The 14,068-nt window shown below is 32.0% G+C and overlaps 2 protein-coding genes across 2 annotated transcripts; one reads left to right on the top strand and one right to left on the bottom strand.

Annotated features, from left to right (window-relative positions):
- The first annotated feature begins 6,370 nt into the window (after positions 1-6,370).
- On the top strand, positions 6,371-9,648 carry CSN3 (COP9 signalosome subunit 3). Its single transcript, XM_090110104.1, has 9 exons — positions 6,371-6,633; positions 6,721-6,875; positions 6,970-7,066; positions 7,149-7,366; positions 7,506-7,703; positions 8,028-8,180; positions 8,705-8,836; positions 9,089-9,271; positions 9,513-9,648. Exons 1-9 carry the CDS (start codon positions 6,516-6,518, stop codon positions 9,591-9,593), a joined length of 1,335 nt encoding a protein of 444 aa, XP_089966230.1. The 5' UTR covers positions 6,371-6,515; the 3' UTR covers positions 9,594-9,648.
- Positions 9,584-13,097, bottom strand: Urod (uroporphyrinogen decarboxylase). Its single transcript, XM_090110106.1, has 7 exons — positions 12,930-13,097; positions 12,563-12,850; positions 12,074-12,232; positions 11,696-11,839; positions 10,949-11,104; positions 10,629-10,796; positions 9,584-9,967 (listed from the first exon to the last, which is right to left on the bottom strand). The coding sequence occupies exons 1-7, from the start codon at positions 12,945-12,947 to the stop codon at positions 9,824-9,826; spliced, it is 1,077 nt and encodes a 358-aa protein (XP_089966232.1). The 5' UTR covers positions 12,948-13,097; the 3' UTR covers positions 9,584-9,823.
- Between the last annotated feature and the right edge of the window lie 971 nt (positions 13,098-14,068).

Here is a 14,068-nt window from a genome sequence, read left to right on the forward strand (position 1 = left end):
TTGCCGATTGCCGATTGCCGTCATCTTGTAAAACGTTAAACGTCATTTAATGACAGTTCGTATAAGTGTTTCTTGTGCGGTTTATGCTTCGAGTATAGTATACAAGAGTATACATCAAGAAGGTGTCAAGAAGCATATATCATAAACACTGGAGATTTCGGTATGAACATGGGGTATGAACATTGACGGACGTGTAACAAGAAAATTGTTGTGTTTTATCACTTTCACACCTAACTTGGTATTGCCACTGTTAATACGAAGTTTTCCCAAGGCTACTATGTATAGGTCTATCAGAATCTGATCATCACTGATGGCATAGTTATATTTACGAAATAAAAGATTTTCAAATGGCAATTTTATTTGACAACTATCAAATTGGTTGTCAAATTATTTGTCTTCTTTGCAATTGATGAATAATTTTTAGGATTTTGTCTAAAAAATCTTCGAAAATGTCGAAAAAGCCGCTGCGATCACAAGCAAGAGGTGTTGTTTATAATGTGTATAGAAAAACATTCGATGAAGAAGGGTCAAACACATCATAATTTTCAATTTTGAATATTTTATTGTTAAGTTGGACTTACCCGTTTTGATACTTAAAATAAAAAAATATTATATGTAGGTAACTATAATATTGTTTGTTGATTACTTACAATATAATTTTATGAAAACTTATTACAGGAGTTTCCAATACGGCTATTCGTCAAGTCCAAGCTGTCCAAGTCAATTTTATAATGTGTGTATCTTTAATACTTACGAAAATAAACATAGTTTTATTTTATTTTTATTTTATTTTATAAAAAATTATAAGCAATCTAGTTTTGATCTAACTGCATTATCATTACATCCATATTTTTACATGGCATAATGATAATGAATATACAAATATAAGTATGTGTTAATAATAGTATGTATTACATAGATAAAAGTAATATGGATATTATACATGTAAGTATGTACCTACATAATATTAAGTGGATATCTCATTATTAAGTACAGTATTGTTCACTTATGTAATATGACTAATGATGTTGAGGACAAAATAAAAAATAAGCAGTATCAAGATCGTTCAGTCCATTTTCCCTAGGGTTGCACACTCAAAATTTTGATTTCCCAATTTGCCATCAGATTCTGGTATACCTATATGCTGTAATATTCTGTGCAAAAGGTTAGTTTTTGTACATGAGTTTGTTGATAAATTGCCAACAACGTCATTCAGAAGCATTGTTGGATGAGACAATTATTATTTATGCTAAATAAAATAAGTATCTGAACCAATTAGGTATTAAAAAGCGATACTCCCTGATTATGGGTAGTTACCATAATAAAATTGTAGCAACTCTCACTTTGACAATATGGCATAAGTGTCAAAAAAATTGCGTCGCTTCGAATATTTAAGTTAATATTGTTGCGTATTTAATAAATATTTTCCGAATATAAATAATGTATTGCATTGTGAAAAATTCCAGAAGTTTTTGGACACCAAATTCTGGCATAAAATTTCACAGGCAAGTATATATATTTACGCTATTTACAATATTCCTCAATACTCATGCATTTACCTGTTTAGAATCATTTTCATGGCAAAAATCGTCAATTTTATCATCATTTTAGTAATCAATCATGCTAAATATCTTCTATCTATCTTCTTTTCCTAATAATTTCAACATTTTTCAATAAACCAATTTAACAAGTAAGGTAACCATGATGACGAGTTTTTACGGATAGCGAAGAGAAAATATTGTAATAGTTAACAAAATTATGATGAACATTTAGAACACCATTTCAAAGATTTTTATACTAGTAATGAAACAACGCACGACATCGATATTGCACTCACATGTGGTTTTATGTTTGTTCTTCTTTAAGATAGAAATTAATAGTTCTTTTAACTTACCAAATTTTTTTTGTTTTACTTATTTCAGCTTTCCAAAAAGAAATAAATGGCTGTCCATAGTGCCTATCAAGGGTAAAATTTATCAACATGCCAGAATATGCAGTTTGCATTTTAAGCCTGAGGATTACGGTCCAGAAAAAAAATACCTTTTGAAAAGTGCTATACCTTTTTATTTACCACATTCTTGTTACTGCGTCTCAACTGTGGATAAAGTAATTTTAATTATATTATAATTAACCACCATGAAACCATTAGTAACCGTAAGTACAGCTCCTGAAAGACATACGAATTTCTGAGAACTGTAATATCGTTACCACACATCAACACTAGCGATGCAACTCTCCCTTTGGAATATTGAAAAGTTTTAGACTGAAGCTTGAGTAACCAAAACGATGTTTTAATGTATGTAGCACTCATTTTAATTAAAAAATCGTAGTATGAGATCAAAAGTTATCAAGCGTTATTTAAAACTATCATTCTCTACCAATTAAAATGGTATGTACCTATAAAGATGATAATTATTCATGTAAGTTGACCAGTAATATTAAAATATAAATACTGTTAAAAATATATGTCGTTATTATTTATAGACCATGATTTTTAGTTTTTTTATTTCGAAAAATCCTGAATATAGAGTCTGTCAAGCGAGTCTAGTCCCATGAAAAAGGCGGCAAATTCAAAAATATTTTAGGTGTCAACACTGATATAGCACGCTGAAAACTTATTGATACTTGAATTTTTGATATAAAAAAAAGCATTTCAATGTAAGTATTTATTTGTCACAATCAGAACTAAAATCAGATACAAGAAATTCAATGCCTTCATATGAAAAATCACTGTCAGTATCATCATTACGCACAGAAATGATGAAAGTAATTAAGTAACCTGTCATAGCAGCAATTTTTGTCAGATAGTCTGTTTCAGATTTCATTTTTTTATTGTCTTCTACGGCTATGACTTGCTTAACTAAATTATGAATTGTGCTTATTATTAATTCATCATCCAAGGTGGCTGAAAAAAAATACAACCATTTTTATAGCAGTTTTCACTTAAAGATGCCCCAGTAAGTTTCAAGGTCATGAACACGACGTCTGGATCTAAACCAAAACGGAAATCGTGATCACATCACAGTAAAATAAAAAAGTTATACAATTGTGCTAAAAGTATCAACACGTTGTTGCCAACCTACCTGATGTTGAAACGATTTCATCCAAAAGTGTCGTTTTTGCGATAACACGTTGTCAGATTCACTCTGTACATGATTATATTTATTTATCATTGTAAAAAACAAGCTCCTGACACTACTTTTAATAGGTTTCGGCATTATAACATTAAAAAACTCAACAAAAACCGGATTATTACGAGGTTACAACAGAATTTGTGACAATCTGTTTGACAGATCATAGTATTGCCATTATAAGAAATCAGTAAAAGGGTTGTGGACTCGACTCGCTTGACAGACTCTACAAACCAGTGTGGTCACCCACAGAAAGTGACAAAAAACAACACTGACGTCATTCAAGGTTATATTTTCTTGTGACAAGTTAATGGTCATAGTGCAATCTCCAGTGTATCACTATCACTACATAGTATAAAACAAAGTCGCTTTCCCTGTCCCTATGTCCCTATGTCCCTTTGTACGCTTAAATCTTTAAAACTACGCAACGGATTTTGATGCGGTTTTTTTTAATAGATAGAGTGATTCAAGAGGAAGGTTTATATGTATAATAACATCCATTAAATAGTAGAGAAGTACTGTTATTTTTGAGGTTTCTAATGTGATGTCGTAAAAAATTACATTGTTTCCGCTTATATTGCAAACGCAGGCTGAACCCTACGAGTTTTATCAAAATAATGTACTAAGTATTATACACATTGAAAAGGTCTACAGAAAAGTCCGCGATGGTATATGTCTATCTCTTATGGATAACCCACAATAACATTTTTTTGTCATTTACTTTTTACGACAAATAATAGCTAATTTTCGAAGCGATTTTCACCAATACAGCATTAATCCTTAACCAATTAAATACCTTGAATACATTGTTCATTTAATATAGATCTATATGGCACTTTACACCGTATGATTTAAGTGATTATTTTCGAAGTTATTACAGATTTAAAAATTGCGGGACGTAGCGTTTGCGGCGGTACCGGCCGGCCGGGCCGCTATGTTTTTATATACAACGTTCACAGTTTTTCTGTAGTGTATTTAGTATCAGCATTGCACCCGTGCGAAGCCGGGGTGGGTCGCTAGTTAGATAATATAAGCTTCTTGATATACATATTACAATCATTACAATAGCGCGTGTATTGCACAAATTGCTTAGTGCGCATCGTAGGCAGATGAGCTATAGATACTATATAGATGTGTGTGTGACAAATAGGGATGGGTAGGTATCAATTGCGTGTTGAACTATCGATAAGTTATGTAAATCTATATATATATATATAACTCAAAGGTGACTGGTATAGTGATCTATCAACGCACAGCCCAAACCACTGGACGTATCGGGCTGAAATTTGGCATGCAGGTAGATGTTAGGACGTAGGCATCCGCTAAGAAAGGATTTCCCGAAATTCTTGCGGGAACGGGGAAAAACGGGGATGCACGTACAAAGTCGTGGGCGGAAGCTAGTTATAAATATGTATCATAAGTAAATTTTATGTTCCATAAGTTATTAAAGGAAAAATATATGAATCTTCTTATAAATATATAAAAATGAATCGCAAAATGTGTTGGTAAGCGCGTAACTCGAGAACGGCTGAACCGATTTCGATAATTCTTTTTTTATTATATTCCTTGAAGTACGAGGATGGTTTTTATGTAGAGAAAACGTAAACATGTACCACGGGCGAAGCCGGGGCGGACCGCTAGTAAAGTATAAATATGTAATTTTAAATTTGTTTACCAACTGAATTAAGTTTGTTTATTCCATTTGAATATTTCTTGTATTAATTATAAGTACTGTAAAAAATATGTTTAATTGGAATATCAGAAAAACGTGAGTACTTTTTAAATAATAATGTTAATAAAATAAAAGATCGGGTTTAGTGCTATTTCTTTAATAATAAATCAAACAATAAAAATAATGTTTTAAAAATGTTAAATAACAATAAGAAATAATTAATAGTTTTTTAATTTTTTTATTTAATTTTATCCATTCTTATATCAAAATCTTCAAAATCAACTTAGCGGTTCAGAAAATATATCGTAACATTACATACTTTACATTTACACGATAATACATTCGCATTCATAATATGAGAAAGTGTATCATACAAAACACACCACAAATTTATTTATAATACATTTTTAAAAGAGTTTTAATTTTAAAGTTAAATAAATAATTAGTTCTTCTAGTAAACTTTATATCGAGTACAGCGTTGGTCAGGTCACATCACTACGATCACGTGGCGGCAGTGAGACGCGCGAGCGAGCCTGCGCGTGACCACCTTCCACCTCCCCTTCACCCCCGCGATGCTAGATTTATTTTCATAAAAATCAGTATAACAATCGACTTACTGATGAAATGTGATACTGGATTTCAATTTTGTGCATTTTCTAGTATCGTTTTTGCAAGATAGAACTGCACATTTCACCATGTTTATTCGTAAATATGAAAATATTCCAGAGCAACGCACTTCGACACCGCCGCACACCGCCGACACCGCCGCGAGCGCTCGGCGCTCGCGGCGGGAACGTCGTGTTGTTCCCGCCTGTGCCTACTGTTCCCACTTGGTTGTTATCACTCTATAGGGCGTATTCAGAAAGAAAGCTTGAAACTTATAAGCGCTTATCGGCGCTTGTCATGTTCATATATTTTCCTGCGCGGGTTACCAGCACTGACAGGAAAATATATGAACATGACAAGCGCCGATAAGCGCTTATAAGTTTCAAGCTTTCTTTCTGAATACGCCCATAGATAGTATATAATAGGGGTTTAGGTATGGTAGTTTCCACAGTAGTTTCCCAATTACAGAGCATAATGCGACTCAGTGGCGCACAATGCCGAATTATGCTGATGCTTAATTGGAACGTGAATTAGTTTTCAAATGCACCAAGTATATTATAATAAAATGCAAGCATATTCCTGTAAACAAATTTGTTTGTAGATTCGAATTCTAAAATGAAATAATTGTATTCACATTTTAAATGTGAAATATAAAAAAAAAGTCAATGTTTGTACCTTCATCCATACTTATATTTATTTCTTTAACACAATTTGAATTAACTTTGATTATTTCGAAAAAACTACAATGAAACGAAAGCTTTAATTTTTTTTCCAACAATTAATATACTAACGATAAATCGATTGCACGCATCAATTCACGCGCATTACTTTTATGAGTGCTCGATTGTGCGAAGCGTTGCTGTAGTTGGAACATTCAACGTTAAGCATTATGCCGCATAATGCGCTCTAGTGCTGTAATTGGAAAACACAGTGCAGAGTTTGACGTCTTTGAAAAAAATGACAGGAGACTTCAAATAATTCAATCAGAAAAAAGAATTCTCCACCTGACTGAGTTGAGTTTATATTTTGATAACCGCTAGCAAAGCTTGTTTGTCGCTACGATAAAAATACACATTATTTGAATACGTTACACATTATAGGTATCTATGATATTGCCCTTTTCGGCAAATCCTTACACTACCTTCAATAACTGTGAACTCCTACATAAAATGGCTTCGCCATTGGAACAATTTGTAAACAATGTACGAACAATATCAGCTTCAGGTATGTTTTTCTGTGTTTTTTATTATGAGAATTATGTTTAATTTCCACATAATAAAATTATTTAATCTTATTAAATTCCAATTTCAGGAAACTTTCGTGACCTCTGCGACATTATATCGAAATCGGATGAAGTGTTGCAGAGAAATAGTGCTCATTTAAATACAGTGCTTGAAACTCTTGATATACAACAACATTCTCTAGGGGTCTTGGCAGTACTGGTAGCTAAGTTTTCATTGCCTCAGGTTAGTATAGAATAATAGTTTGGAGGAAAAACATACCAAAAATGTTTAGTAGGTACCTATTTTTGCCTAAACCAAACATTTTAAATTTTTACAGGGTTCCAGCGATTTAGATAAATCAACTATGTTTCAACAAATATGTGATTTTATAAGTAATTGTAATGGAGAACAAGTCAGATTCTGTCCTGAGTTATGTATGTATTGTAATTAATAAGTTTATTCAAAACATATTTATCTATATTCATGACGATTTTATATTTAAGTGTTTGTTTTTAGATGCAGAATTGTGTCATTTGCTTACCGACCACCTTGTTGAGATTAAACAACCAATTAAAGGCATTGAGATATTGAAAAAAGCCATAAGAAAAATTCAGTTGTTTGATTCTCAACTAACATCAATTCATGCTGATTTGTGCCAATTGTGTCTACTATCGAAATGTATGAAACCAGCCCTCGAATTTCTAGATACAGATGTTACGGGAATAGGATCAGAGGTACAGTAGAGGTTTTTATTATACATCATTATCTAAATTATATTTAAATTTTATGTGAATAAGTGTAACTAGGTAACTACACATAAATTTACCCTTTTTTTAAATATTGGTTGATTTTTATACAATTGAAATTTTTCAGCTTGGAGGAAATAATGACTCAAAACATTTTTTACTGTATTATTATTACGGAGGAATGATATATGCTGCACTTAAAAATTATGAAAGAGCTCTATATTTCTTTGAAGTGGTTGTAACCGTCCCAGCGATGGTAGTATCTCATATAATGCTTGAAGCTTACAAGAAATATATTTTAATTTCTCTTATTTTACATGGAAAGGTAAGGCAAGATCTAAATTTTATGTTTTATCTGCATAGGTAGTTACTATTTTTGTTTAAAAATGTAAATATTATTTCCTTTTTGAGTTTTCATAAAAATAATTTGCCAATATCATAAATGTGAAAGTAATGCCCGTCTGTCTCTTCTTGACAATACTTTCTACACAATTATACTATGAAACAATGAACCTATATAGATGAAATTTGGTAAATACATGTACCCTTTTATCCCAAAAATCCCACAGGAATGGAATCTGTGTGTTTCTTTCCTAAGCTGCGGCAGAGTACTAGTAAATAAATAAAACAATGGACATGTTAATTACAGATACTACAAATGCCCAAATACACTTCCCAAGTTGTGAGCCGTTTCTTAAAGCCTCTGTCAGTTGCTTATCATGATTTGGCTGCATCACAACATGCTGCTGTTAAACACAGAGAAACATTTGTCCGTGACAAAAATATGGGATTGGTCAATCAGGTAATCTCAAGAATCTTATATCTAATACACTGGAGATTGCACTATGAACATTAACTTGTAACAAGAAAATATGACGTTTAATGAAGCCTGTATGTTTTTTTATCCCTTTCACACCTAACTTGGGTAATCTTTTTAAGTCATGGTTGAATATTCATATATTCGCTTTATTTATTTATTTATTCGCGGGTAATAGGGACCATAAATCTGACAGGAATATGGAATGGTAATTTGTATTGGGTTATACATTCATATGTGACGAAATAAAGAAGCAAATACACAAGGAAATCAGTTTAATTCAAGTTTTTGACCTTACATATCTATTAATTACCATTTAATTAGGTATTATCTTCAGGTTTAGGCAATAGCCTGGCATTTTTTTAAAGTAAAAAAGTAATCAAATAATAATAATCCATCAGGCCCCGGAATCACAGATACAATAGAAAATCTATTGTGTCGCGGTCGGATCTGGCCGCTCGGTGGTTGAGAGGTTAAAATATATTTTCACTCAACATTTTAATTTTCAGGTGCTCAGTTCAATGTACAAAAAGAATATACAACGTCTTACCAAAACATTTTTGACCCTATCTTTAAGTGATGTAGCATCACGGGTTCAGTTATCTGGGCCTGCTCAAGCTGAATCATATATATTAAATATGGTGAATATTTATTTTATTTTTAAATGCCTATTAAAAAGTAGATAATATTGTTATTTATATGAATTTTATAACTTGTATAAACTATTCTAGCTTTGATTGTTTAAAGGAACTGATTTCATGGCAAAATTGATAGACTGTTATGTTATCTTTAAAAGGTATCCATTTAACAGTGATAAAATTTCAAATTTTAAATTCCCTATTACTAATTTAAATTGTTACAAATCTTTCTTTTCTTTGTATTATTCAATATAGATTGAGGAAGGTGAAATATATGCCATGATAAATCAGAAAGATGGTATGGTGGTATTCCTGGATAGTCCTGAGAAATATGCCTCCCCAGAGACTTTGTGCGTTTTGGAGCAACAAATGGCTGCTTGCACTAAACTTCACCAGTACATACAAGAAATGGATGAACAAATTCAAGTGAACCCACAGGTATATGAATATGTTTGTGAAAGCAAACTATTTCACATAAAGTGCCTTAAATTAGTTATAAAAAGCCACATTGCATGAAAACAGTTAAAATGGGCATTTCATATTACTACAAAAAAATTTGAAAAAGAATATGACGTAATAGTATATTATCAGTGTATGTTTTTAGTATTTAAGTAGAGAATTTAGATTTTTGTACATGAAATATGTAATGTATGTAATTATCTTATTTGTATTTTTTCAGTATGTCAAAAAATCTGTTGGATGCCACGATGAAGATATGCCAGCAACAAGTCAAAACTCAAAAACAACATATTCTATGTGAAGATTTTATTTGTAACATAACAATATTATGTAAGCCTTTAGTGATTAAATGTATGAACTTACATACAAGTATCACTTACCCCATTATTAAAAAAAGATTACAAATATAAAAAAATGTGTTTGTTTAAACTATATAATATAAAACAAATTAAACAATATAATAATATTATACTATTCATTATTATAAAAAAAAATAATTTGTTCATAGATGTTGCTGATAGAATGAGCAATTTATAATGCTTCATGGACTGCCTCTGTAAAAGCAGTCATGCTTTCAAGCGGTGTCTGCGGTGTAATACCGTGACCCAAGTTAGCAATATATCTGTGTTTACCAAACTTTTTGACCATATCCACTGTTAGTTTTCTTATTTCATCCTGAAAGAAATACATTTGGATATTAATTATAGCCGCTGTTTTAATGAGTGGTATGATATATATTGTATTACTAGCGGTCCGCCCCGGCTTCGCCCGTGGTACATATTTACGTTTTCTCTACATAAGAACCATCCTCGTACTTCAAGGAATATAATAGAAAAGAATAATCGAAATCGGTTCAGCCATTCACACGTGATGCCGTGACAACGCGAAACGGGTGCAGACCCGCCGCCTTTTTAATTTTTATAGCTCCCGCCGCGCAGCGCGTCGAACGCGGCAACTGATACACAAAAATAATCCCTATGGCATGATTCTGTATTCACGCGCGATGACTTATAACGTATTTCATGTATAACTTTGGTGTTTCTACACTGATTTACATGATTCTTTTACTATAACCTGCCCAGGAGTATGAAGAATAATTGTGCCGAATTTCGTTAAAATCCGTCGGGTAGTTTTTGTTTCTATAACGAATATACAGACAGACAGACAGACAGACAGACAGACAAAAATTTTACTGATTGCATTTTTGGCATTAGTAGCGATCCCTTATCAGTTATCACCCCTTCATAGTTTTTTTTTAAATATATTTCATGTACAGAATTGGCCTCTCTACAGATTTTATTATAAGTATAGATAAAAATTTATTATTTCAACATACTGGTGTTTTATATAGGTCTTGTGGATCCAAATTTCCCTGTAAAGTAATATTTTCACCAACAACTTTTCTTGCTTCAACAGGATCTACTGTCCAATCCAGACCAATTGTTTCGTAGCCCATTTTTGCTTGGACATCTAAAGAATGACCTCCTCCTTTTGCAAAAACGGTCTGTAAGAGATTTGTGTGTTAAAAAAACTGCAATATATTTGTTATTTTATTTTTAACAGATTATTATTATTTTTTCTATTTCTATATTCTGCATCTTTCTAATTTCATATGACAGTTTCAATAATTAAATTATTTATACAAGTAATACTTACCATTGGAACCTGTTCAAGATTTTTCTCTCGAAGTTTCTTTTCTACTCCAGATCTAATGTCCTTTAAATATGGTGCTGATATTTCAGCAAATTGCTCCCTTGTGAGATGATCAGCACTAGATTCAAAAACTTGCAATAGTTGAGCACCACTTTCAACCTACAATCATCATAAATAACTTGTAATTAAGAACTGTAAATCAACACTATTTGATTTTCTAGTGTTATAACTTTTGTCTAACGGTTTTGTTAGAAACAAATAATCATTAATAGGATAATAGTATGTATTAATAGATAATAGTATGAAATGTTATATGGGTTCATAGCTATGATTAGTCTGATACATTACAAATAAAATAGCACTCTTTGGCGAGAAAATAAAGTAAACACTTTATACAGGATAAGGCAACCAATGCTTTATGCTTATAAAATTAGGTTTGTCCCTGTCCTAGTAAAAATTTTGTTAGTAGAATAAATTGATCAACATGAAATATTTCAGGGTGTTATAGTTCAATTCAAACTTAATGGCGGTTCGGAAGTTAGGTGCACAGGTCACTTAATGTCCGGCTAATATCTAAAATTGTTTTCTGCGCATTGGATTGTACAATGTTATGAGCTGCCATTAAGTTTGATTCATACTGTATGTAAGGTGTTAATTATAGTTTTTGAGATATTGATATTCCCTGGCTTAATATAAATATGTATATGAAATAAACATAATAAATAACAAATCACAATCAATATAACATACCTGCATTACAAGATAATCAATTATAACTCTTGTGAGTAGACTTAGAAGTCTGTGGACATCCTTAGGATATTTTTCTAACCATTCCTTTGTTTTAGACATAGTTTGGCTTCCACCACCTTCTATCATATATCCCATCAGGGTGAACTAAAAAAAAAAGTACAATAATTATTATACAATATGAGGTCAATCATCTCATTATATTTCAAGGTATCAATAAAACTAGGCATCAGTAATTCTTGATATCCTGCAAACAAGGTTACTCAATAATTACTATTGTTTTTTAATGCATGATAACATTGTAAAGGCATTATAAATTAATTTATGTATATAAGAAATACTTATGTTTATTTGGAATAATAATAAATATATAGTACTCACAGGTGCACCTGTGAATCCAATTAATGGCACTTTTCCTTCAATTTTGTGCCTGGTCAGAGTAATAGCTTGACCAACATAAGTAAGTCTAGAAACAGCACCCTCTTCTTGAAGTTGGTCTATTTCAGAGGGATCAACTAGTGGCTTTGGAAAGACAGGCCCCTGAAATTATACATGTTTATAGTAATAAAATAAAACATATTTCAAGTCACATAGCATTATAGAATGAATAAAAAATTCTATATTGAAAATTCAAAATTTACTAACTATAAATATGTTACATAACAATTATTTATACAAGGCAGCTCAAAGTTCTAAATCCTTCAGTTGCAAGGGCCGATCTTTATTGAATACATGATTGTTTTGCAGATATATATATATATAATTACCAAATTCAAATAGATTCTAGAGAATCAAGATGTGCTTTGGTAGAATTGGGATAACAGAATTGAAACAAGGGGTTAAACATTGTAAAAGAAATTCTCAGAATACCTTTCCAGGATGCATCTCCACTATCATTCCAAGAGCTTGCGGAATAACAAGAATATCACTGAATATGATAGATGCATCTAAATGATCGTATCGCCTTAACGGCTGCAAGGTCACTTCACAAGCTAGCTCCGGTGTACGACATACTGTAAAAAAATCGTGTTTTGCGCGAACTTCTTGAAATTCTGGTAAATATCTCCCTGCCTGACGCATAACCCATACCGGCACTTTATCCACTTCTCTACCCAATGCGGCATCCAGCAGTCTCGTATTTTTTAGTATCGGAAAGTTCTGAAATATTTGCAATTATTTAAATTAGTAGGTTTACAAGTATGCTAATTAAAAACGTTGAAATAAAAAAAATAATAACCTTATTTGTGTACTCCATTTTATATAGTAGCTTATCGCTTCTGATTTATCTCTTAGAAATAGAACTGATGTTTTTTTGGGAGCTAAGTCTTATCAATTTAATAAAAAGTAAATATCATCTATCGCAAAAGTTTGAAAAACTTGCTGCTAATGTGTCAGTTCAACAGTTGCCAATGGAATGACATTGACATCTATTTATCTGTCACTGTCAAATGTCAACTTTCGAACAACAGATACATTATTTTACAATTTTTAATAGATAATCATGTTGTGCTTTTTACTACCACAAACTTAATAGACCTTATATTTTAAAATACCTAGTAAAGTTTAAAGCATAATGAAGATCTATAAGTAAGATTTATCCAAAAATACTTTCTTCACATGAACTATGACCATCTCTATTTGCACAAATGTAAAAAACAAATGGTTGTCTGTAAAGTCGGTTTACTGACGATAGTTGAACGTGACAACGGCCGATTGTGCTTCTATGTCGCTCGTTCCGCGCTCTCGCTTGCACGGAACGCCTCAGAGCGAGGTAACGCCGCATGAGTCATGTTTTTTCGTGCGTGCAGCCGGCTCTATCGAATTATAAGACGTCACGTCAAAAATTCAATATATTTACGCCAAGGTTTACCAGTGCCGTCTTTAGGATCAACGAGGCTATGGGCCAAGGTACTGGCTGGGGCCTATGTAAGGGATGGAAAATCCTTAAATTTTAACTTTATCATTTTTCAGTTTACAATAACGCAATAGGCTAAATCGTAACCCCGTCTCTTAACACCCCATCATCTTGTTTCTATTTTACCAAGTGTGTGATTTGATATTTTTCTTATTATGTTATAAAATTTGTTGTTGTATATCGAAAATTTTCAGAATTGTGGGGCCCCTGCCTACCTCGGGGCCTCGGGCCAGGGCCCTGCGGGCCCTGCCTTAAAGACGGCACTGAGGTTTACGCAATTTATGAATGTTTTTGCTTATAATTTATGTCTTGCCGATTACTTTATTAAAATAAACTTACAATTTTTCAATTTTAAAGTCTATGATAGACGTTTTATCAATTATTAAAATGTTTAAAATTAGTTAGGTATCTTGCTTCTTCTTTTTTATGAAACCAACATTTTATGTATATTTATAATTAGG

Source organism: Colias eurytheme, chromosome 15, assembly GCF_061535395.1.
Source record: "Colias eurytheme isolate Ceu_HAF_F1 chromosome 15, ilColEury1 Martin Lab GWU primary, whole genome shotgun sequence".
Taxonomy (NCBI): domain Eukaryota; kingdom Metazoa; phylum Arthropoda; class Insecta; order Lepidoptera; family Pieridae; genus Colias; species Colias eurytheme.